Here is a 24,395-nt window from a genome sequence, read left to right on the forward strand (position 1 = left end):
GCCACAAAACGAGGGATCCCCTGTCGAGGCATCTGCCGGCCCCAATACTTTCAGCTCAACCACTTGGATGTATCGTTCTGCAGGGCTGGGGAGAAAAAAATTGCGGCACGGGCTCCTCCGCTCCCATTCCGCTTCGATGGAATGCGCCGGCATATGCACGCAGTACTACTTTGTGCAGTTCACATGTACATGCACATGCGTGCTGCTGTGGTGTTACTACCTACCTGGAGTGGCAATGGTCTTGTATCTTAGCTCTCTCAGCGTACGGAGTTAGACGGCGCGGCGATAGACAGTCCAGCTTGAAGTACGCGACAAGCAATTGATTGCCTTTGCGCGCGTACGAGTACAAAGCACTGTACGTCGTACAGGAGAGTCGTATCAGGGAGTCGTGCAGGTTAGACGACGCATGTCAATTGTCCGAATGGAGCGTCGTTTAGGCCGAGGACTCGATCCCACTTGCTGGTCTCGGAGAAGCATCGAAGTGCGCACAATCCCCACGTTCCCGCCTTAGGGAGGCGGCCAGGGCTAAAGAGGCCAATGTCAGTCAGGTCCGTTCCATGAGATCAGTCTCCGGCCGTCGTCAACCGATCCCGAGACAGCACGACTAAGCCACTGCGGTAAGCATTTGGCACCTTGACGCCTCCCAGAACAAGTAAGCAGACGGCGTGACTTGCGTAAATGCATACCACACTGAGCCATGCATAACGAGGTATCATTCTGACGAATTCTTCAGGTTAGGCATGAGATGCCCGAGCAGAATGCAAACCTCGCGCCCGTTGTTAGCAAACGTTTGTAGTATGTTCTAGTACTTCCCGTCCTCGTCTCTGTCTCTTTGCGAGGCCCCCTGGCCACTTCCAAAGATCAAGCTCACCTTGAAGCGGTCAATTTGCAAAGCCGAAGTGCGTGCCCAAGGTGCCGCAGCGTGAGCCGATATCACTCGCCTCCCTTCTCCGCATACCAGCGCGAGACAATGGCAGTCTTCCCATGATTAACTCGTACGGCGCGGTGTTGGGTATCCGTAAATCAACGGTTCTGTGCCTGATCCACGCTTGTGGGCGAAGCCAACGATCCAGTCCAGTCTTGTTCAGGCCGACAACGTTTCATCTGGGCGCCTCTCCACCCATCTCCACCCGAAGCAACTCTGCTCTCTGCAATCTAAAGTTAGCGGGTGGGCTTATACAGCAGCTCGCAAGCAGGGCAGTTTGCGGCGACTCCCACCGGTCAGTGTCTGCGTCATAAGCGATCCCGGCTGGCTAGGTTAGCGCTGGAAGAAACTGTCTTGGCTGAGATTCGAATCGAGGCCGGTATTGTTAGCGCTGTATCAACTAACGGCGAGGAAGGGTAGGGTCAAAGGACATGACAGGTACGGAGCAAGGCCCGGACCAATGATCGGCTCCTGGTGTCTTGAGGTTCGTTCAGCACATCGTCTTGGGGCCGAGTACGAAGCAGTCGGGCCAGCTCTGCTTCTCGGAGAGCGAGGTACATGTTCCATCTCGAGCATCGAAGCGCGGCGTAGGTCCGAAGGATTCTGGATGTGGTTCTTGGGGTGGAGACGCCCGCACACTTCCGCCTTTCCCTGTGGCATAATCCGCGTGATAAGGCTTAGACCTGGTGGCGTGGCCGCGGAACGGTGAGTTGAAAGGTAGCTGATGAATAAATGCTATTAGTTGGCCAATCCGACCCTGAACTCAGAAGTCCCTCTCCATTGGACTGCGTCGGATCTGCTCACACGTTGGATACACATTTCGTACGGAGTACCTTTGAGCGAGTGAGAAAAAGATACACGCCATGGCGATTGCTCCTCATACGGTTCGAGTGAGCATAGTAGGTATTATTTGACTGTCCACCATCTTCTCTGCCGGGTTCTGTTGCAATCGATGCTGATTCCGTACGCACACTCTGCTTCGTACAAGTATCGTATGCGCGGGTGCATGTTGCGCGAGTGGATCGCAGAGGCGGGAGCCTTAGCACGGCATTCCGGTCTCCGTACTCCGTAATGGCCCCTCGGCAGCTCCCTTGCACATTGTGCCATCCAGGCCCGGTCCCTGTCCAGGCGCTGCGCTTGTTCTAACGCCCTTTTGCCAACTAGTGGCAGAACTTGGACAAGTAGTTGGTTGCTGATAGTAATGTTCTTCGCAAGCGAAAAGTGTGACCGACCACGGCCGGCTCTGTGATGATGCCTTGTCACAAAAGCAAATTTGTTAGACATGCTCCTCGCTAGTGGAAGACGCTGACGCTGCTCCAGGTCGTGACAGTCGTAGCAGGTGATCTTGAAGACAGACAAGGCCCGTAGCAAGTCATGAACATCGGCACTGTGAATCCCAGCTCGGCGAATGGATATCCGGCTGCCACCGAAGTTGCTGTGAGCAAGTTGATGTTGGGTATCTAATAGGGAGATAAATTGTTAATAGGTTGGCCGTATGTATATCGAAGCAACAAATAAGGCGGCGAGCCAAAGTGAAGACTGATCTCACGGCCATCAGTTTGCCAGTCTGATCCGCAAAGCACAACCAGGTATGTGCTGGAAGTAGGAATTTTTTGCCCCTCTGCATTGCGCAATGGCCACGCCAGACAGCCGATCGCGATCGACCTGGCGACTAACTGTCCGTGCAGTTCTGCAGCGAGGAAAAGGCAGCTCCCGACCGTGGACCAAACGGCAAGGCTGATGATGGGAGGACAAAAATTCCCCATTAGCGCGTCGGCCGAAGTGACCCTGCCAACGTCTGATCAATTCAACCGGCGTTAATTGCCTTTGTTGGTGGGCCTGGGTGAAGGTTTTTGGCCTTGGCGAGCACGGATCAGAAGCCGACTCCCCCGTTAGGCCATGCTGGGACGACTCGATATAGTAGGACATACCTGTATCTGATGGTGGTTGGCAGGCGTCGATGCAGATGCTCTGTATGGTTGGTTCGCGGTTGGTGCCCAAGATGCAACGCAAGATGTGCGCCACGCATCTGCGCATCTCAGCTGCTCCAGGTTCTTGCGCCCCGTGCGACATCGGGGAAGCGCATCTCTGTGGGATCTGATAAGGTAGAGGTCTAGGTCGAGCGCAGCATGCTGCAAGGGGCAGATTCCAGCGGGTGAAGTCGTGGCTCTGCATCTCATCGTGGGAGTCGCCATGCCATACCGGCGCCAGACATCTTGGCGAGTAGCTGCATTGATCCGACTTGGCTCAGCTGCTGGGCACTTTGCCGTCCAATAAAGGGATTTCCAGAGTGAAGTGCAAGGACAGAGAGCAGCTGGTCAGGCTGGTGTTTGGTTGGGAAGAATTGGAGAAGCACAAGACCAGCTTCTTCTGGACGGCAAGGGTTTGTACCTCGTTTCTGGGTGAGATACCTAAGATACCTGAGAACAAGCCTCAATTGAAGTTACCACCTGGGCAAGAACGAGAGGGCAAGGTGCCCTACCTACCTTATCCAGGCAAGAGATACCTAAGTAGGTCCTCGGGACATGTGCCAAGGGCCAGGGCGGCACTTTCCAAGATTCCCCAGCAGGTCCTTGTGATCGCGCACCTTCCACGGCTCTCTTTAGGTACGGAGGCAACTGCACGAATAGAGATGCCATCATGACAGTATGTACTTGACCAGCCTACCTTACCTTGCCTTGCTTTAATATCTGATGGCGACTATCTACAGTACTGTACACACTTGCAATTGTGCTAGTAACGAAGTCCCGTTCAAACCCGTTCTCCATACTACTACTAGTACTACTGACGGCTAGGGGAGATGGTCCATCTCACATCCGGCAGCACTGGCGCAAATCTTGGATTTCCGTACCTTGACTAAAGAAAAACCGCTCAAGCACCGGCATGTGGCAGTTGCTCCCGAAAAGGCCCCGCAAGCCTCCCAAGTGAAGACAGCTCGGATCAAACGCACCAAAGCTGCTAAACGCTTGCAAGAGAACAGCGCTGTAGTACTTCCATTTGTAATGGAGACGGTCAGTACCTGGCCGAAGGATTGCAAAGTTGACCTCCTGCGCCTGTCATGGAAATTGCCAGATAGATAGGTGCCTTACCGCGGATCTACCTTAGGCCGTGATGCAGAACGGCTGATTTGAAACCAGCCGGGCTGATCAGCCTTCATAAATGAACCGCTATACTCTTTTTAGTATGGTAAATTGCATAATTCGAGTTCCTGGTTTACAAACCAGCCGCGACCCCTGTTTGCAATGTACCATACTAGCAGGGGCCGCGTAATTGCCTATAGTAGGAAAGGTTGCTAGCCAGCACAGCCAATTCTGCCCGTATTGACTGGTTTGAAAAACCGCCGTCAAATCGTGCTATTTCAAATCAGCCGCAAGACACCCTACTGGCTAGTTTTACTATAAAAAATCTAAATAATTATATAAAAATTTAAAATTAAGATATATATATCTCCTATAATAGATCTAGCTACTGTAAAGATTTCTAAGTAATGCATTAAGAAATAAGCCTAAAATTAATAAAAATAGTAAAAAAGTCAGGTTTTATAGGGTATGCAAGGGTTGCCCTCTACTCTAGTCTGCAGTACATCGGTCAGACCCACTTTTCTGACCCACTGGCAAAAGTCACTGGCTGGCTGATCAGCCTGGCTGATCAGCCGTTCTGCATCACGGCCTTACCTCTAGATACCTAAGGTAGTAGTACCCAAGGTACCTTACCGAGGTCGTCTATTAGCGTCTATCGTACTCGTACTTTTGCAGCAGCTCCCGCATCGGAACCGCAGCGACTCCGCAGCTCTTCATGGGCAGCCGCTTCCCCTGCTGCTCACTGGACGATTGCGGCTTAGACGCTTCGATCCACCAATCTAGGAGAAACTGGTTGGCTCCTCTTCACAAACAATGAAAAAAAAAATCCTTGATTTGTGCTTCGCCTACGGAACACCGTGCTATATCTCGCCTGGTAGAAGCTCGCTTGCAGCTGCCATTGACTGGATCACATCACACAGGTTTGAAGTGCAATCTGGAACGACTGGAGTACTACCCAACAGGTACATCAGGACTATCAGCAGTAGGGACTTTGCTGAACTCGCCGAGTTGCTGCTCGGGATATTGACATGTGCTCGACAAGCGCTACGCGTTTGTGTATCTACCTACCTTACCTTAGTACTAGGTATTCGTCTTCTCCTATCCACTCCCTTGCCTGGCGTCCTTTAACTGTTGTTGGTTAGATTCCACGCCCGCACTTCTCCTCTTCAGGTCCCATAGCATCCTTGCTCTCATCTAGTCGAGACGATCAGGTTTAACCACCTGTTGATCGGAGCAGCGCCTTTTGCGTGTCTGGGCCTCGGATAGGCAACAGACATGACACTGGCCTCGAGGGGCTGTGTATCTCTGGTCAATGGCCCTTTTGATTATCAGTGTCGTCAGAAAAGGCATCTCTCTGGCCTTGACGACGCAGGAAAACTCGTGTTCTCAAAGCCTTTGAAAATCACTCTACCAAGTGGAACACGGGCGTGCGAGTGTGCGAATTCTCTTGCAGCAACTCAGCCCCTACTTACTAATTGTGCCATCCCATGCTTGCCATATCACCAAGATGGCAAATCACCGTCCACCAAATGCAGCTAACAGCTAGGTTAAAATGAGATTTGACAGGATTTCAAGTCCGAATCACGAATAAGTACCTCGCAGATACTTGCCACCTCATCTCGAGAATCTGCTCTGCAAGATTCGATTGTCCATGTCCAACAGCCGCCCCCCGTAAAAACGGCGAGTTCCCGTTCGGCTCGGGCCTCTCCGTGTAAGCACCTAGACCACGATTTAAGACGGGATCACGATGCTGTGTTATTGAACGGTCGACAGTGATAGGTAGTGCCAACGTTATGACTTATTCAAAGACGATCCTGTACATCGGTCTGCCGACTAGTCGCCCTGCTGCATGCTGACCAGGTTTTTTCAATAGGTTGACACCCATTGAGCTCGTCGATGACCTGCAGGGAGAGCGGCACAATGCCTGAAAGTGTCTTACTGCGCTGCACACTTGCGAACATAGAGCTCCGTGCCTTGGAAATTCAGAGTTGTGCATGTGGTTGTGTTGACGCCTTCTATTCTTAGGACCGGCTGAAACAGCCGCCCAAAGGGATGTTGTTTGACTGCCAACTTTTTGCGTTGTCACTCCATGGACAACATTCCCTAACTCTTCGATACACCACCGGACGAAAATATCCGGTCCACTCATCTCTGTTCTGGCTCTTATTGCAAACCTTCGTGATTGCTTCACAGCTCAAGAGAGCAGTGATCATCTGCTGAAGGTCCGAAATTGCGTCCAAGCTCATCGAGAGGTGCTGTCAACGAGCTGAATCAGGGGTTTGGCACATGTCTCCTGCATGCGTGTCTCTCCCTAATGTGACGAATCCTTACCAGCCAGGCAATAGTTGCAAGAACTATTGGAAGACATCGGCTACGTGTACCAACATTAGCCGACACCACGATATGAGATCTTGGTTCCGTGTGGCTGGGTCCATAACCATGACCATGTCCTGGGAACATGCGGTGTGTAACCCGAGCTGATGCATGTCTCAAAGAAACGGAGTACGAGTGGTGCGGTTATATGAGATGTCAGGGCCGTGATTCCAGTGAAAGGGCCCTCTGCGGAGCTTGGGCAGCACAACTACTGCAACTTCTGAGACACGTTTCGACTCACTGAATCTATTACCGCCAGAGCGTATGATGGAGGATATACTGAGCATATGCTTCGCTACACGGTGCTTGGATGATGCTCACCACTTGTGTCTGAATACTGACACACAGCTGATGCGACTGGAATGAACCATTGTCCTTGTGACCTGAGCAATGGGTGTCAGTGATGCCACACATCCACCAGGCGATATTTGTGGCCCAACCCAAAGCCAATCAGCCGTGCCACCTCGCTGCCCAGATGAGCTGTCTTTTTTCCACTCCTCCCTGCAGGCTTACTCCAAGTATTGACTTTTGAACTCAGCTGCGTATCCCTTTGTAAAATCCTTTGCTCTTCCGGAATACCGAGGGAGCGTCCGAGCGGGTGTATGGACCGCTTGGGCCGAACCCTACCCCAAAGGCCACTCCTATGCAATGCGCTGCGGCCAAGTGATCGACCGAGAGTTGATGCCCTGCTTGGCTTCGGTACTTCTCTGGCTAGCCATGAGTTGAGTGACACGAAAGATACTAGAAGATTCTTTGTGAGATTATAACTAAGATATTACGCGCCATCATGATTATGGGTTGTGTGGCATCACCATCAGACAGGACTGTGTAAGCACATTCTTAGGGCTTCCTTTATTGTATAATCCATCACCATGAAGTGCATAGTGGGTTAAGAGAACATCATGGACTTGCAGATTGGGGGTGGCTGTGTAGCATCACTTGGTTCTGTCAGCTTTTAAGCTCTATCAAGAAGGGTATCACGAGGAGAGATGACATCACGACACGCATTTCTCGCTTCTTCTTCGATTATGAAGAGAGTTTGGAAGCCTCCGGAAGAATACGCTTATATACGACTACTTGAGAGTCTTCTATGTGCCCGAGATGCAGTACGAGACTCTTATGCCAGTCTTTTCAGCGACTGCACACTTCACCTCTTAATGTTTCGTCCTTGGTAACACGATCCAGGGTCACGAACATACGAGCGATCCAGTATTCTCTGAGGCTTTTACTGACAGAACTTCAGGTCCATCTGGGCCAGATACTAAATTATCGTGGTTTTCTTGAGCTTCTTATCAGAACACATTCTCCAACATGTAGCTGAGAGTGAGTGGCAATTTACAGGACTCACACTGTAAGACAGCCGGTATTCTGCCAATAAGACACAGTGCAGCTACACATTGACCCACACGAGCATTTGATTGACCAACCAATGCATGGCGCTCTCTTCACTGACGTTGTTTCGTAACCATTGAGCTACATTCTTCGTACACACAAATCCTACGGCCCAAAGTGCAGCAGGCTGATATTCTCACACGGCGGCATCTCTCGCTGCTGTCGAGACAATAGTTGACGATTGACGCAGACATTCGTGACACAGGATCCAGCAGTTTGATAGTGGTTCAACGTCATCAATCGCCTCTCCACGGACCTTCCAGAAACCCCCGCATTCATTCTGCGAATGGCCGGACCTTGATCAGCACACTCCTCCACCTGCTTATCGTCGGCAGTTGTGCTCCAGGCAACGGCACCATCATGAGCGACCTGCAGCGAGCTTGGGCAAAGTCAAAGCTCGGGCTGCCCCCCGAGCCCTTTGATCAGCTGGACGAGGCTGAGGAGGACCAGGTGCCGGAGCTGCCCGAGGGGCTGGACGACGATTCCTCCTCGGCGTCTTCGGTATCTTCGACGGGGACAATCATCCCGACGCCGAGCCAGAAGCTCTTTGCTCGCCCTCAAGGGTAACTACACCTGAGCTGGAACGACGAGACTATGTATGCTTGCTTTGAATCCATGGGCTGTCGGGCTGACGGGTACGCAGCGTAGCGAGGGGCCGGACGCTGGAGCAGATTCCCTGGACAACCTACTTTGAACGAGAGCTGTTTCTCAAGTCGGAGACCAATCCGGACGTGACTTATCACGTCTATCTCAGCTCGCCGTCAGATAAAGGTCCTCTGTATGTTATGCACCATGGAGCTGGTTCCTCGGGGCTGTCCTTTGCACTGGTGGGGGCTGAGATACGGAAACGACTGCCCAATGCCGGCATACTGGCAGTCGACTGCAGGGGTCACGGCTCTACCACTGCTCCTGACGGCGCAGCTCTGGATCTGCGGCTGGATACCCTGTCGTCGGATCTGTTTGCCATGGTTGAGGGCACGAAAAAGCAAATGGGCTGGAAGGAACTGCCGCCGATAGTGCTTGTGGGCCACTCTCTAGGCGGCGCCGTCGTGACGGACCTGGCCATGTCTGGGAAGCTGGGCACGGCTCTCCTGGCATATGCCGTCTTGGATGTCGTTGAGGGCTCCGCAATGGATGCCCTCCAGAGCATGCAGACTTACTTGTCGACGCGGCCAGGAGGATTCGCAACTGTCGAGTCGGGCATCGACTGGCATATCAGGACCCGGACTGTCAGGAATGCCGTCTCCGCGAGAGCATCGGTGCCGGCGCTGTTAGTCTGGGACGAGAGCAAGGACGCATCCCGCCCGTGGAGGTGGAGGACGAACCTCGCGGCCACGCAGCCGTTCTGGGAAGACTGGTTTGTGGGCTTGAGCAAGAAGTTCTTGGGCGCTCGTGGTGGGAAACTGCTGCTGCTTGCTGGTACAGATCGACTGGACACAGAGTTGACCATTGGCCAGATGCAAGGTAAGCCTGTGTGTGTGTGTCTGTAGCTGCTGGGGACGCACTGACATGATATCGTACAGGTAAATATGCTTTGCAGGTATTCCCTGATGCTGGGCACTTTATTCATGAGGATAAGCCTGAGCAAACTTCCGTCGCTCTTGTGGACTTTTACCGGCGCAACGACCGCAGCGCGTTGGTGCTGCCACCCAAGGTCTCTGAGCTTCTGAGACAGGGCAAAAAGGTGTGATGGATTCTTGAACAGGGCTGGACACGTATGAGTGCCTAGTAGTGGGTGGACATATGGCTTTCAGGCGTTTTGAAAGGAACTAGCATTTGCGTACTTAAGAATGATGCTCACGCTCCCATTCGCGGCCCCCTTTTATAGAATGTTTAACGACATATCAGGGCATTGACCGAAAGGTGTCACCCGCGGGGTCATATAAGTTGAAGATGAAGGCTTATATAGATGATACGTTTCAGAGCCATCGTTGAGATCGGCATCAGACCGACGACAGATGCAATGCGGGGATGGCTGCCATCTACCACAACTGACAGACACATCGGATGCACGAGGAGTCGTTGAATGGACGGTGATGGTCTGAAACGCATCGTATTATTGAAGCCGCGAGATGTTAGACTCAAATGCTCCGTGTACAGAGTGGCTCGTCTTACTCTTTGCAGTTACCATGCAGATTACTCGTATTTAGATTCAGATCGAGACGGAAGATTCTTGGGAAGCACTCGACGAGATCCTGAGTCCATCTGGTCGCTTTGCGGTGTGCCGAGATTGCACATACCATCACCAACTGCTCCCCCAAGCACTGCATCACCACAAGCTCATGCCATCTTGTCTAATCACTGCAGCTGTACACTATGCACAGCACAGCACAATTCAAGACAACTTCAAATGACGTCTGTGACGTTGTTGATGCCACCCTGGACGTCTCCAGGCCGGCAAATTATACGAGTACGAACCAGAATAAGAAAGTCATGAGATGTCGGGAGGTCCAAAGAGTCCATGTCCGCCGCGATTGGCCGCAGCCCCTGGAAATCCCCAGCCTGAACCCTTTCAACCCCCCCGCTGTGGCTTCAGCACCATTGACCGCCCTAGAGAGCGCTGAGCGAATGGGCTGTCCAGCCCTCTAACTAATGGCGCCAGGCCCCCCTTCTTTCCCCAGGCCCGCCAAATCGGGAGCGCGGAACGTCGCTAGCGGACCAAACAGGGAGCTCTCAATCTGGGGCTAGTAGCTACTGGGTAGTGCCTACCTACCTGGTTGGCTGGGCTGTTGGGTGCAGGAGCAAGTGAAGCCATTCATTCCTGCTGCTTGTGTGTGTGTGTGTGTGTGGCCTTCCCTTGGCTTCTTCTTTCTTTTTCTTCCTCCCCCTGCATTTGGTGGTGACGCTCAGCTTCTTACACTCTTCAAGATCCAGACTCTACAGCTTGCCTTATCGTTGTCTATATTGGAATCAAAGCGTTACGCGTTACCCGATAGTATCTTCTCTCTCAGCCGCCCAAGATGAAGGCCTCCGTCCTCTCGCTCGTCTTCCTGTCCGGCCTCGCCGCCGCCCAGATCCCGGACTGTGCTGTAAGTAACAAGAAAAACAATGGTGCCAATCATTTCAGCATCTTGACAAGACGGATCAATTGCTCTTGATCATATGCTTCTCATGGGCAACGTCACCAGATTGACTGTCGACTAACGCGGCAACAGACCGGCTGCGTCACCAAATACACCACCGGCACGTCCATCGCCGGCTGCGGACAGCTCGACATTGCCTGCATCTGCAAGAACGCCGACTTCCTCAACGGCATCGCTTGCTGCCTGACCTCGGCGTGCGACAAGGACGGCCAGGCCGCGGCCGTTAAGTACGCCAAGCAGATCTGCTCCTCCGCCGGCGTCTCGACTCCCGACAACGTGGTCTGCAACGAGAACTCGTCGAGCGCGACCGAGTCTGCCACTGCCACCAACGACGACTCGTCCTCGACCGCCACGACCGGCGCTTCTTCTGAGTCTAGCACTGCTGAGTCGTCGGAGACGGCTACCGCAGACAGCTCTTCTTCTGCCCCTGCCACGACAAACTCGGCTTCCCGAACCACCGGCTCTTCCGCGACTGGGACTTCGCAGACGGCTGCTTCGGCTTCGCAGACGAGCACCAACGTCGCCGCCCCGCTGGCTTCTGCCGGCAGCTTGGTGGGTGCCGCCATTGCTGTGCTGGCCGCTGCCCTGTAAGCTACCTATCGAGGATCGACTGTCGTGGGCTCTTGGTGCTGTTTCCCATAGCATGTGTTTGCTTTAAGTGGGGGAATGCAGATGTAACAACGATACGGGCTGCACGCGGCGGATTGTTTGATTAAGCGAGAGGTGCTTTGCCTGCTACACCAGCTGTGGATTGCTGAGATACCATACCATAATACCGAGTGCTACTACTAATTTAATTCTTTGTCTGCGTTTGAATGCCCTTCCATGTCAGTAAGCAATAACCATACGGTCTGCTGCGATGGACGTACGTGGCATGCAATATTCAGACATTGTTGCATGTCATTACGTGTGGGAGTAGAAGTGACATTATGGGAATCCACCGTCAGTGACTTGAGGCCATGTCTTCGGTTAACTTATAGCAGCGAGGGGTTCTTCATCTCTAAAAGCTATTTATCCAGATACATACGTTTGTCGTATCCGCATCTAGCACGCTCTATGAGGTAGTTTCTTCATCATCAGCATGGTCACCTCCCTCAGGCTTTAGAGTTGGCTTCAGCTTCCGTTGCTCAACTCTCATTGTAGGCCACTCAGGTAGGTCTACCAGTGCACGAAGAAGCCCTCCTACCTAGTACACACCGTACGATACCAGGTCCATCAGTGCGTGAATAAGCCCCTGTACTTCTTCCACTGCAATAATCAGTCAGTCCATGTTATCTTTGACTCAGTGACTTGAAGACTCACGTGTGTTGTAATGCACCATGCTCACTCTGACAACCCCGTCCTTGCCCAAGCCCAACGTCTGTCTCACAAGTCGATCTGAGTAAAAGGTTCCCCAGCGGAACGCATAATTCGTCCTTTTTTCCACAAACTCCACGGCAGCCTGTGCGTCATATCCATCGACCGAGAAGCTGATGGTTGCTACTCGAAGGGATGTCTCCTCCTTGGGTTCGCCATAGATGGTAAAGTCACCTGCGCACGTCCTGAGGTACCTTAGGAGTCTCTGCTGAAGAAGACCTTCATGCGAAATAATATCGGGCCACTTCAGATCTAGGTACTTGACTACCTTTGGGATGGACTGCACCAGCTCATACGCTCCGCCAGCAAGGCCGAGCTTGTCCTCCAGCGAGGCAGAAGGGTTGAAGAAGTGGCCCAGCGTTCTCAGCTGAGTCTGCGCGCTCCAGCTGCCGTATAGCATGGAGACATGCGGCCCGTAGACCTTGTACCACGAGAAGCAGTAAAAGTCGACGCCAAACGCCTTGACGTCGATGCGCCGATGGGGAGCGTAGGCCACGCCGTCAACGCACAGGAGGGCCCCGACGCTGTGAGCTACATCTGCTATGGCTCGCACGTCGGTGATTGTGCCCAGGATATTGCTCGTATGCGTACAAGTGACCAGTTTCGTCTTCTCGTCAATGAGAGGAGTCAAGGTTTCGACTGTGAGTTTGGGGTTCGGGCCGGAGGTTGGCTTCCACCACTTGAGGACGAGGTTCTGGCGCTCTGCCAGATCGACCCACGGAGCGATGTTGGCCTCGTGATCTATGCGAGATACAACGATTTCGTCGCCGGGTCTGAACTTGAGGGCATATGACAGATTGCGGAGGAGCTGCGTGGTCGACGGGCCAAAGACAATCTCGTCCGGGTCGGCGTTGATGTACTTGGCAGCCGCCTGGTACCCGGCCCTGTACGCGGACGTCGATTTCTGGCCGACGTCATACGAGGCACCGAGCTGTACGTTGGTCGAGCTGAGGTAGTCCTTGATGGAGTCGATGACGGTGCCGAGGGTTTGGCTGCCGCCGGCGTTGTCGAAGAAGACTTGGTCTTGCTGGAGGGCGGGGAACTTGTCCCGGACTTCTTTCTGGTGGTCTTCAAAGGACATGGCTGGGCTTGGACGGTGATGATGCTGGATTAACAGGCAGGTCTTTGTTTCACAGGCTACCAATGGAGTCACTCATCTGTTCAGTTGATCTTGAATGCTGAGGTGAGGGGAGGTTACATTGGGTATTCCGTCTCAACGTGGTGTTGTATGAAAGCCGTGTTATCCCCTGACCCCGCCGAGAGATGCCCAGCCAAGTTCAGTCGGCATTATTCTGCAAGCCGATGCAAGATGAGGGGCAGTCACGCGAATGAAGGAGAGTAGAAGTTGGATGGATCGTGACCCAGGTATTGTTGTGTCTACTCTGATACTTTACAGTCGATTCTCGGAGACATCGAGGGCTGGTTCGCACGGGGATGGGAATCCTGTTGCGTTGCAGGGTAAGTATGCTAGCTGAGCGAGGGAGAATACAGGCGCTTTGCTTAGGAAGCTGTAACGAATAGGAGCAATTTCTGGTCTTAGGGAGTTGAAGTATTCTTCATGATATCAGAAGCCATCGACTATCGCATAGAGAGCACAATCATGTATGTGATCATCTTAAAATTCAGACCAGAATTGTACTCTGAGAAAGCAGGTAACGAACTGAGAAGAGCCATGGAATGGGGCTTACAGGTGAAAGGGGGGCCTGATGCCATCGATAAACTCGAGTCTTGATGAATTGGCAACATACAAAACGATAGAATGCCATTGAAGCATCGAACAGAGGCCTGGTGCTTGTCATTTACCAGCGGTTGGTAATGGAATTTGACCCTCATGACGCAGGTGAATGCCCGAATACGCCGACTTTACCTTGCTTTCCCAAATAGGAAATTTACAGCATAGCTCCAGCGGTGGGGAAGCAGGTGGTGTCAATCAGTTGATTGTTGGAGCGGCAGAAAAAAAAAGTTGGAGATTGATGCGCGCCCAGCAATCGGCTGATCTCGCAACTCGCCTCATACCATTTCCCACCTCTTTTCCGAAAATTTTGTTATTTTTTTTTTCCCAACTTCTCCTTCGCCAATTGACGCAGCCTCACCCAATTCCACAGAGTTTCAGCCGTCAAGATGAAGAGAAAGGCGGAGAGCTCCAGCAAAAAGGCCGGCAGCAAGAAGCCCAAGACCTGTACGTCCCTTTACAGCATTCTCCAGCCTCTTTGGATGTCTCTGGCCCTGCTTGGGTGCTAACCATCAGCAACGCTGCAGCCATCAGCCCAGAAGATGCAAAGAAGCGCTTCCGCAAGGGCCTCTTTGACGACTCCGTCCTCAGCTCATACACAAAGGAGTACGCAGAGTCGTCGCCGTACAAGCATGCCGTCATCCACGAGCTGGTCGACGACAAGCTGCTCCGGTCGGTTCGAGACGAGATCCGCGAAAACGTCCAGTTCACGCCCAAGGAGACGGACATTTACAAGATCCACCAGTCCGGCGACCTGGCCAACCTCGACGGCCTCGACGACGAGTCCCTCGCCAAGCTGCCCTCGGTGCTCGCCCTCCGCGATGCCATCTACTCCGAGACGTTCCGCAACTACGTCTCGGGCATCACGGGCTGCGGCCCGCTGAGCGGCAGGAAGACGGACATGGCCATCAACATCTACACCCCGGGCTGCTACCTGCTCTGCCACGACGACGTCATCGGCAGCAGGCGCGTCAGCTACATCCTCTACCTGACCGATCCCGACACGCCCTGGAAGCCCGAATGGGGCGGCGCATTGCGCCTGTTCCCGACGCAGGAGATCAAGAACAAGGACGGCGAGGTTGCCAAGACGCCGCTGCCAGACCCCGTCAAGGTCATCCCGCCCGCGTGGAACCAGCTGAGCTTCTTTGCCGTCCAGCCCGGTGAAAGCTTCCACGACGTCGAAGAGGTGTACCACGCCGAGACCAAGGCGCAGCTAGAAAAGGACGGCGGCCGTGTGCGCATGGCCATCAGCGGCTGGTTCCACATCCCGCAGCTGGGAGAGGACGGATATATCGAGGGCGAGGAGGAGAGGAACGCAAAGAACAGCGGCCTCATGCAGCTGCAGGGCAACCCTGCTCAGTACGATGCACCGCAGGCAAACCCCGTCAAGGTCGACAACGCAAATGGCAGCGAGCCCGAATTCGAAGAAGCGGATCTTGAGTTTCTGCTGCAGTACATTGCGCCGACATATCTTACGCCGGATACGCTGGAGCAGGTCTCGGAGCACTTTGAAGAAACCTCAAGCATCACGCTTTCAGACGTCTTATCCAAGAAGTTCTCAAGCAGACTGCGAGAGTACATCGAGGCGCAGGAGAAGGCGACCCTCCCTGAGAACAGCTCGGAGATTGAAAAGTCCACCTCGTGGAAGGTCTCAAAGCCACCCCACAAGCACAGGTTTCTCTACCAGCAGCCTTCTGCGTCAGGCGGTTCATCGTCGGACGACTCCCCCATCTCAGAGTTACTCAACAAGCTCTTCCCTAGCCGACAGTTCCGCCACTGGCTGCAGGTCGCGACAGGCTGCACCATCGAGAGCCACGATGTCCTGGCCCGGCGATTCCGTCGCGGGATGGACTACACCCTCGCCACCGGCCACGAGGGCAAGCCGCGTCTAGAGCTCAACCTGGGGCTCACTCCCACACCTGGCTGGGGAGACGTCAACGAGGACGACGAGGACGACGAAGTCGAAGCAGAAGAGGAAGAAGCACAGGCGAAGCCCAACGGCAACAAGAAGACGACGACGAAGAAGAAGAGTAAAGACAAAGGCAAGGGCAAAGCCAAAGCCGAAGAAGCAGACGACGAGCCCGTCGAAGTCGGCGGGCACGAGGTCTACATGGCTGGCGACGACGACGCGAACGAGGATGCCGCTGTGTACAAGTCTAGCGGGGATGACGACAACATCCTGTTCTTCCAGGCGGCGGCGTGGAACAAGATGACGCTTGTTTTGCGGGACAGCGGCGCGCTCAAGTTTGTCAAGTATGTGAGCAGGAAGGCGAATGGTGATCGGTGGGATATCTCTGGTGTCTTTGAGGTGGAAGAGCAGGAGGATGATGATGATGACGATGACGAGGAGGAGGGTGAAGAAGAGGAGGACGAAGAAATCGAAGGCGAAGAGGAAGAAGATGATGATGATGGGGATGACGACAAAGACTCTTTTCAGGGTTTCTCGGATTAGACAAAAGCGTGGGTAACACAATGCTGTAGAGAGTTGTATTTTTACATTTCATCTATTTGGCCTCGTAAAGAAAGAGGCAGGGTATCCAAAATAACGACCAAAATCTGCTCCTATGCGCCTTGTCCATGACCCAATAACCCAAACATGACTCAATAATCGTGAGAATGTTACAAAACAAGAAAACGACGCTACCAGGCCCCTCTCTGCCTCGGCATCAAGCTGGCGTCAACGTCTCGGCAAATATATCTGACAGCTCAGACCGCAAAATGTTCGTAATGCCCCGTGCCTCCTCGCTCCTCCCAGATTGCTGCAGGTGATTGACCGTGTCGTGGCCCAAAAAGGCGATCCACGGTATCGTGCCCATGCCCGTAAACTTGGCGAGGTTCACCTTCTCGGGGCCCAGCGCCTGCACCAGCTTGCGCAGCCTCTTCTTGTCGTTGAAGAATCGCATGGCGGGAGCGTGGTCGGGGTGCGTTGGGTGGTGCAGGTGCAGATGCGCGGTTTCGACCGGAAACGGTCGTGGGAGCCGTTGCGCCGTGGCCATGTGCGCTTCGAACAGCTTCTCCGTGGGCATCGCTCTGCTGTACGCCTCGACGGTGGAGAGCCAGGATACGGACCTCCACGGCTGGACCAGCAGCTTCGGAAGCAGAGGGCTGTGCTGGAAGAGCTGCTCTGCTTCGAGGATGGCCTGGATGGCGGCGTCGAGGTTCCCGTAGTGAGATTGGCTCTTGATGCGGACCAGCTGCGACAACAAAGACGACGCACGGGCGATGCGCTGCTCCTCGCTAATGTTTGCTGCCGGCTCGTTCATTGTCCGCGTGATCCATTCCCACGCTATCCCTTCCATCTTCTCGGCCACTAGGAACGGCGCCAGCGCCTGAACAAAGGCTGGCCTGTCCAGAAACTGAAGGCTGCTCTCCGCGCCAGACGACCGAAGCCACCGGACAACTCGCAGTGCCGTATCCGAGCCCGCGACAGGTGCGTGGCCCTCGCCCATCTGCTGCCCCTTGGCCACCAAGCAGCCCGTGGCCGCCTTGAGCGTCATCATGCCCCGCGAAACCGCATGATCAAAGACATCCATGGGATCGCGGTCCGGCACCCACAGCGCCTTGGGCAAGTGAGAAGCGGCAGCTGCAGCAGCAGCAGTATTCTGTTTGTTGCCGTCGTAGCTGAACAAGGGGTTCGCTAGGATGGATTTCAAGTGCAGAGTCGCGGCGGAGCGGCGGCGCGCGGTGTTGCTCTGGGGTTCGAGGGCATCTCCGGCGTTGGCGGGCGCGGGAGCGCTGTCGGAGGACGAGCGGCCGTATTCGCGGTCGAGATGGCTGCGGAAGGAGGCCTTGAGGCCGTCGAGCAGCTTTTGCGACTGCTGCTTGGAGATGGACGGGGGTTCGTGGTAGCTGGCGAAGAGGTTCCGGAGGGACTGGGCTGATTTGGTAGAGAACATGGCGAGGAGGCTTTGGCGAGGGCGGAGAGCTGCGGGAGAGGAGTGGACGTCGAATTATCTGGGTCAAGGGCTGTATTGCGGACTTGCCCAGGAGGCGAGGCTGGGCAAACCGGCGATTGAAGCCGTCGTGGGACGCTGGAAGGGGAGGCTGGACTCTTTTTGTCTCTCTGATTCGAGGCTGCTCATGGAAATCAGCGTCATGAGTTGACTGGCTGTGTCATGTGATAGATGGACTGATGGTTGGTGGGGCTTCAGGGCCTTACCCAGGGAGTGCCGGTACATGTACCTGCTGCTGGCCTGGAGCGGGAGATGCGGTCGAGTAATTGTACAAGATTACGTAGAAAAGTGCAGACGCAAGTCTTGGCCGAACCTACATCGTATTATATCTGCGTGTGTGGTATCTTGATTTTGCTGCCACAGTTTCTATCAACAAGGCTTCAGCTTCAATGCCATGCAGGTACATGTGAGGAGCATTTCGTCCTCTGGAAGGCTGTACATAAGGGGGGCATCCAATACCGGTTAGACACAGTGGCTGTCAGCTATCGACCTCATTTATCACACTGGGCTGATGGCCAGGCTGGGTTAAGGAAGCAAGACAAAGAGTTGCAAAGCATCTGAATGTCTCTTCCAGCTCGACCAATTGCACGGCGTCACACTCATCCATGGCCCTCAGCGCATGCGAACATTGTCTAGGTCTCACCTATGTCCTGCCTCGCGACTCCAAGACACAATGGACACTCGCAATGGCTCCCGCTGCTTTGCCGAGTACAGTGTTGCCTGCACGGCGTGACAGGCCTAGCTCAAAGTTTAAGAGCGCAAGCGTCAGCTGCGTCTTACACGGCCATGGGCACGTTTCGTTTCCCTCCTTGCTGGCACTGTGTAAATGTCCATCGCCAGCCAGCGCCTCTGCGTCGTTCCAGGGAAATCCGGCAGCACAGTGCCGAGATGCCGTAGCTGAAAGCCTTGAGACCTGGATACTCAGCACAAGGCCTCGATCTATCCCCAGTCGGGATGCCCTGCGCACGATCTGCGATATGCAGCTCCCAATATACAGTGCCGCTGTACAGTGTGCAGGAAGCAGCAGCAGGAAAGGCTTTTGGTAGCTTCAAGGCTGGAATCCAATCCACGTTAGTACCTTATTGAAACCTCTTCAATATGCTGCAATCCAAGAGCGTCTCGAGCCAATTGGCAGCATCTACCTGCCTCTACAGCAGGCTATGTAGTACCCGGACATTTGATGTGATGTCCCGAGCCGATCGCACCCCGAGGCCCTCGCCTGCTGCGCCGTTTGCTCGCAGCCTCGCTGTTTGTAGATGTACCCCAACATACCTTAATGTATGAGTCCCGTCGGGTGGGCAGCAACAACGGATCAGGCAGCGGCCTCAGCAGAGCCTGCAGCTCCAGCGGGCAGCTTCTAGCCCTATCCGAGCGCTGGCCGACTCGCCTACCGCCCCCAAGCCTGGCCGCCTCCAGGGCACTGGCGGCCCTTGGGCGCTGGATCTGGCACTGTGTTACAGCGGAGCAGTGCCTGGGGCCTGCTGGAGCGCCTGCTGCGCCAGTGCCTGTTAACGCGGTCAAGGCCAAGGGGGGGCGTCACCAAAGGCGCTCGAGCCAAAAAATCGTGACCAGCGTTTGGTCCAAAACCTCGTGCCCTCCACCTTCGCCTTTCAACCTCCCTTTGCCACAAGCAACACGCAACCTCAACCCACGGCTCTCTCGCTCGAGTTGACGCTCGGCTTTGTTCTCTTCCGTTGTTGTTTCTCTCTCTACTACTTCTCTCTTCTCCCCTCGTCTCTTTTTTTCTTTCCCACCTCACCACCTCTCTTGCTCGCCACACAGCGCCCGCTGCAGAGGCCATCTGACGGGCCACTGCACAGTTCCCAACTCCCTCCCAATCTCACATCCCTAACCAGCTATTTCCATCCATGTCTGAGGTCATCTCACGGCCCTCTGCCTCCCGCGGCAGGGGCTCTGGCCGAGGCGGCAGAGGAGGTTTCGCCGGTCGAGGCGGCCGCAGAGCCAACGGCGACAAGACGGATCACAAGACCGCCGACGACAACTTGGGCACCTTTGAGGACGAGGGCGAGTTTGCCGAGCTTCGAAAGCAGTATGGCGATAAGACGGGCGTCATCCGCGAGATGTTCCCCGACTGGTCGGAGGCCGATGTTCTCTACGCTCTCAAGGAGACGAACGGTGATGAGACTGAGGCCGTGACACGAATCGCCGATGGTACGTTGGGAGACAAATTCTGCCGCTTGCATCCGTGACTCTTGCCCTTGCTTTGTGCTGTTTGTTGCCATTCCTCGTCTGGAAACAAGGACAGGCCGTGCGTGCGGCGCTTCAATGGCAAGGCAGCAGTCACTTCAACACCCTCGCAGCCGCCTGTTTCCACGTTCAATTGCTGATGCCGATTTTTTTCGTTTCGTCGTCATAGGTACAATCTCGCAGTGGGGCGAAGTCTCCAAGACGAAGAAGACCGCTCGCACCAAGGCCAAGGACGCATCCTCCGCACCCGCCGTCGCGGACTCGTCAGCCGCCGCTCGAACTGCCCGTGGAGGCCGCAATGCTGCCGAGGGAACTCGTGGTCGTGGCAGGGCCACGGAGAGAGGGGGCCGTGGCGGACGTGCCAGGGCAGCCCATCCCACCAACGGATCTCGAACCAAGGAGAACCAGCAGCTGTCTGTGCCCACCGAAGAATCCCCCGCGTACAAAGACGACAAGGCCAACGGCGCCGAGGAGAGGCCCGTACTCTCTGAGAAGCCCGTCGTTGCCGAGTCCCTCAACAAGCCCGCCGCTCCTCAGGTCAAGACCTGGGCCAGCATGCTCCGACAGTCCACAGCTCCCAAGGTTGTGCCCGCCCTTCCCAAGGAAGCTCCTGCTCCCAAGCCCGCCGAACCCGCCGAACCCGAACCCGTCCCTGAAACTGCCGCTCCTGTTGAACCTGAACCTGCCCAACCCGAACCTGAGGCCGAAGCAGAGTCCACCCCCGTTGCTGATCAGGCCACTCCTGTCGCTCCCCCCGCCGTCACCGAACCACCTGCCGAGATCAAGCCCTCCCAAGTCGAGCTCACCGAATCCAACCTGGAGCAGGTTGTGGACGTCTCTGCGCCCCCCGCGACCGACACCGCCGCGAGCACTGCTGCTGGCTCTTGGGACCCTCGACAGAGCCCTCCCAGCACCAATGCCACGCCTCTTTCCGCCGCTCAGCAGCAGCAGCAGCAGCAAGCTCAGAGAGCCGCCACTAGCGGCTATGCTGCTACCGCTTTGAAGGCCACTACCGAGAGAGCTGCGCCTCGCACTCCGAGCTTCCAGCGACGAGTCCTCGACCAGGAAGAGGCTGTGCGCATGCCCGGTAACCGGGAGGTGGATCGCGCTGCCGTGCAGTTTGGTGCCTTTAACCTCGATGACGACGAAGATATCGATGGCGAGCGCGAGGAGCCGGAGACCCGAGCTCAGCCCCCCGCCGACTCTCCTGTTGCCGTTCCCCGAACCTCTCTTCCTCCGGCTACTCAGCCTGTTGCTATGCCGGAGACCTTTGCTCCTAAACCTACGACTAACCCTCCTCCTGGAATGACACCTATTGGTATGCTTTGTCCCTCTCTACGTTGAATCATTTTCGCCAGTCATTGTCTAACACATTTGCAGCTGCCCAACAGCCCAACACTCAACAGTACGGTCGATTCGGTCAGGCCGGTCCCCAGGAGCTGTCGGCTACTCAGCAGAAGCCTCTGGACCCCTTCAACCAGGGAGCCACTCCCGCATCTCAGCCACCGTTTGATAACTTTGCGGCTCAAACTTCCCAGCCCCCCGCACAGCAGCCCGGTGCCGCTTTCAGCTCCGCGCCCAGCGACTACTCAGCCTACTACACCGCAAACCAGCAGGACCGAAACCCATACGCTTTTTACGGCCAGCACTTTGGTCAGCAGGGAGCACATGCCCAGCCGGAGGGCGTTCCCTCGCAGCAGAGGGGCTTTGGAGGCTACAACGCCTCTCAGAGCGATAACCTCAGCCAGTACCCCCAGAGCGGCACGGGCCACAACCAGCCCCGATTCGGCGGCAGCAACGACAACCAGAACAGCGGCCACTCCACCCCCAACCCCGTCACCCAGGCTCAGCAGCAACAGCCTCAGCAACAGGGTGGCCCCGGCTCGCAGCCTCAGGCCCACGGCCAATACCCCGGGTACAACCACCCGTACTACAGCAACCCGTACTACCACCAGTACTACTCGGGCTACGGCCAGGGAGGATTCGGTCCGTACGGCAAGGGTGCCATCTACGGACAGCCTTACGGCGTCTCTCCCAATGCTCCGTATGACCACACGTCATCTCCTGGAACTTTTGGCCCGTCGTCCCTCCACCGCGACAGCCCTCTTGGTTCCGGTCTTGGCGACTACGGCCGCGCCGGCTCAGCCCAGGCTGCCAGCCAGCCAGGCCTGGGAGGAAGCAGCTTTGGCAGCATGAACGACAGCTTCTCTCGCGGCGCCTCATCGTTCCAGTCTCAGGGACAGTCCTTTAGCAGCCAGACGCAGCCCAGCGCCGGGTCTTCGGGTGACGACCTGAAGCCGTTCGGCGAGAGCAAGACCTCTTCTGGCCCCTCGCCCTCTCTCGGCGCGCCCCGCCCCGGTTCAGCCACGAACACGGCTCCCGGCGGACAGAGCGGCAGCCTGCCACCTCCCCAGACGTCCCAGATGAGCGGCGGCTATGGCGGCTACCCTAGCCACCTGCAGGGCCACGGCCTCCACGGAAGCGGCGGCTACGGCATGGGCGCCGGCGCCGGCGGCAACCAGCACAGCACCCCCTATGGCTCGTACGGCCAGGGCGGTTTCGGCAGCGGAGGCTACTACAGCACCGGCCAGCAGCAGCAGCAAGGCCAACAGCAGCAGCAACGCGGCGGCTGGGGCGGAAACTACCATTAGTGGGGTAGAAACCGTGAAGGAAAACGACGAGGGCGATATCGCCGCGAGCGGGACGGGATGGCGCTCGTCTTGAATTCCAGGTTCGCAAAGGGGATCTAACTTGACCCCCACCCCCTTGTTTTCATTTATCTTTTCTATCACTATTTCACTCTTACGTTTGTTCTCTATCACAAATGGACTTGTGTGTGCGCGTGTCACTACACTAAAACGCCTTATGAGAGGTTGATTTCGAGGTACGGGAGAGGGAACGCTGGGCAGCACCGTGATGTGTGCCCTCGTGATGCACCAAAGGGCTCGGGCATCGAGGCGGAGAGGAAGGAAGTCTTGCTCAAGTCTTCTACTCGTCGGTGCAAACGTGTACGATTGTTTCTTTAATTTCATTTTTTTCGAGAATCACCTAGAAGAAAGCAGGGTGGGCGGCTTGGGCAAAATGGAAAGAAAGGGCTACGAGGACGGACGGGGAGCACGGGTTTTGTTTGATCGTCGTTCTCGCTCATTAGTTTCTCCCCCTTTTCTGGGGGGCTCTCGAGGGCAACCGAAACAAGAGGAAAAAAAAACTGACTGGTTTTGTTGTGATTTGACGCATGGGGTCTCATTCATTTTTTGGGAGGGACCTTTTTTCTTTTCCCGCCTGGTATATTCAGTTGGGCGGCGGTTTTACGGATAGGGCAGGTCATTGAACAAGCAAATCACCATGAGGGTTTGAGATGCTTTAGTGGACACGGCGAATAGGCAGTCAACAAAAAAATGCAGACGTTTGATGAGTGCACGAGAGACGAGTTTATTGTCTTTTTACCATGCTGTTTAGTTTCCTTGTATGACAGCTAGTGATGTGCTTTGTGGGCGTCGATTGCTACCTACCGAGGCATGACGAGTATGTGAAGTGAGATGAGAATAGTAGATGTGGATGATGTATGGCTGTAGCTGAAAGACAATTGGGTGTCTAGCAGGTTCACTGACGAAGTTGATACGAAATGTCAAGCTCGGAATAAGGTGTCGGAAGGCGAAGACGGAGTGAGACGGCTATCTGCCGAGTCTAAGATGCCGTTTGTAAGTCCCGAGAGACGGGATTTAGCGTGGGGCAAATACGGGCATGAGTCGTCTATATACCTTATTGAACTGCATGTGAATACCTACATGTTCTATTATTTATATTCGACAGTGTGATGATGATATGGGAGACGGTTGGGAGGATTGATAGGTAAGGTAAGAAGAAAGAAGTGGGAATGGAGGACTTGTTGTCTTATTGCATTTGCCTCCGAGGAGCCGGAGCCGGGGTTCAAGGGGAGCATGGTATGTAAGTCGTTGTGGAGAGAGCATCGATGGATGGTTGCAGCGAGGACTGACGTGGAATGGCCTTTTGACAAGGTTCCTAGGTTCATAGGTAGGTAGGGAAATAACACTGTTTTTTTCTCTCTTCGCCTTCTTGTTTGGCTGTTGTCTGGGATTGATGTCATATGATGCATGCATGATATATGACACGCTGTGCTAACCATCATTTTCATTCCGCTCTTTGTTAGTCCTTTTCCATTTTTTTTCTTTGGTCATAATGTTCTGATGCTGCCGCTTCTTCACCTTGAAGAGGACTGCTGTCATTTTCTGGTTGTTTGAGGATCATCCTGAAGCACGCAATATCGTGGAG

At 54.8% G+C, this 24,395-nt stretch overlaps 7 protein-coding genes across 7 annotated transcripts; 5 read left to right on the plus strand and 2 right to left on the minus strand.

The window, feature by feature from the left end:
* Window positions 1–3,565: 3,565 nt before the first annotated feature.
* On the plus strand, window positions 3,566–4,613 carry TRIREDRAFT_104399 (uncharacterized protein; the record flags this gene model as incomplete). Its single annotated transcript, XM_006962665.1, has 6 exons — window positions 3,566–3,571; window positions 3,721–3,936; window positions 4,108–4,111; window positions 4,385–4,409; window positions 4,450–4,471; window positions 4,506–4,613. 6 exons carry the CDS (start codon window positions 3,566–3,568, stop codon window positions 4,611–4,613), a joined length of 381 nt encoding a protein of 126 aa, XP_006962727.1.
* A 3,517-nt stretch (window positions 4,614–8,130) lies between these two features.
* Window positions 8,131–9,460, plus strand: TRIREDRAFT_104400 (uncharacterized protein; the record flags this gene model as incomplete). Its single annotated transcript, XM_006962666.1, has 3 exons — window positions 8,131–8,333; window positions 8,414–9,234; window positions 9,294–9,460. The coding sequence occupies 3 exons, from the start codon at window positions 8,131–8,133 to the stop codon at window positions 9,458–9,460; spliced, it is 1,191 nt and encodes a 396-aa protein (XP_006962728.1).
* A 1,270-nt stretch (window positions 9,461–10,730) lies between these two features.
* TRIREDRAFT_104401 (cell wall protein) lies at window positions 10,731–11,444 on the plus strand (the record flags this gene model as incomplete). Its single annotated transcript, XM_006962667.1, has 2 exons — window positions 10,731–10,799; window positions 10,926–11,444. The coding sequence occupies 2 exons, from the start codon at window positions 10,731–10,733 to the stop codon at window positions 11,442–11,444; spliced, it is 588 nt and encodes a 195-aa protein (XP_006962729.1).
* Window positions 11,445–11,919: 475 nt separating this feature from the next.
* On the minus strand, window positions 11,920–13,290 carry TRIREDRAFT_75403 (selenocysteine lyase; the record flags this gene model as incomplete). The annotated part of the gene is made up of 2 exons (XM_006962892.1): window positions 11,920–12,101; window positions 12,156–13,290. The coding sequence occupies 2 exons, from the start codon at window positions 13,288–13,290 to the stop codon at window positions 12,040–12,042; spliced, it is 1,197 nt and encodes a 398-aa protein (XP_006962954.1). The 3' UTR covers window positions 11,920–12,039.
* A 1,040-nt stretch (window positions 13,291–14,330) lies between these two features.
* TRIREDRAFT_2648 (uncharacterized protein) lies at window positions 14,331–16,393 on the plus strand (the record flags this gene model as incomplete). The annotated part of the gene is made up of 3 exons (XM_006962431.1): window positions 14,331–14,388; window positions 14,469–16,295; window positions 16,368–16,393. The coding sequence occupies 3 exons, from the start codon at window positions 14,331–14,333 to the stop codon at window positions 16,391–16,393; spliced, it is 1,911 nt and encodes a 636-aa protein (XP_006962493.1).
* A 76-nt stretch (window positions 16,394–16,469) lies between these two features.
* TRIREDRAFT_120432 (uncharacterized protein) lies at window positions 16,470–18,216 on the minus strand. Its single transcript, XM_006962893.1, has 2 exons — window positions 18,101–18,216; window positions 16,470–18,015 (listed from the first exon to the last, which is right to left on the minus strand). The coding sequence occupies exon 2, from the start codon at window positions 17,835–17,837 to the stop codon at window positions 16,608–16,610; it is 1,230 nt and encodes a 409-aa protein (XP_006962955.1). The 5' UTR covers window positions 17,838–18,015; window positions 18,101–18,216; the 3' UTR covers window positions 16,470–16,607.
* Window positions 18,217–19,762: 1,546 nt separating this feature from the next.
* TRIREDRAFT_21633 (uncharacterized protein) lies at window positions 19,763–23,286 on the plus strand (the record flags this gene model as incomplete). Its single annotated transcript, XM_006962454.1, has 3 exons — window positions 19,763–20,066; window positions 20,272–21,420; window positions 21,483–23,286. 3 exons carry the CDS (start codon window positions 19,763–19,765, stop codon window positions 22,751–22,753), a joined length of 2,724 nt encoding a protein of 907 aa, XP_006962516.1. The 3' UTR covers window positions 22,754–23,286.
* Window positions 23,287–24,395: the final 1,109 nt, after the last annotated feature.

This window comes from Trichoderma reesei, assembly GCF_000167675.1.
Source record: "Trichoderma reesei QM6a unplaced genomic scaffold TRIREscaffold_3, whole genome shotgun sequence".
NCBI lineage: Eukaryota > Fungi > Ascomycota > Sordariomycetes > Hypocreales > Hypocreaceae > Trichoderma > Trichoderma reesei.

Bases quoted from the DNA above. Each gene is read 5' to 3' on its own strand.
- TRIREDRAFT_120432 (XM_006962893.1), bottom strand. From the start codon at position 17,837: ATGTTCTCTACCAAATCAGCCCAGTCCCTCCGGAACCTCTTCGCCAGC.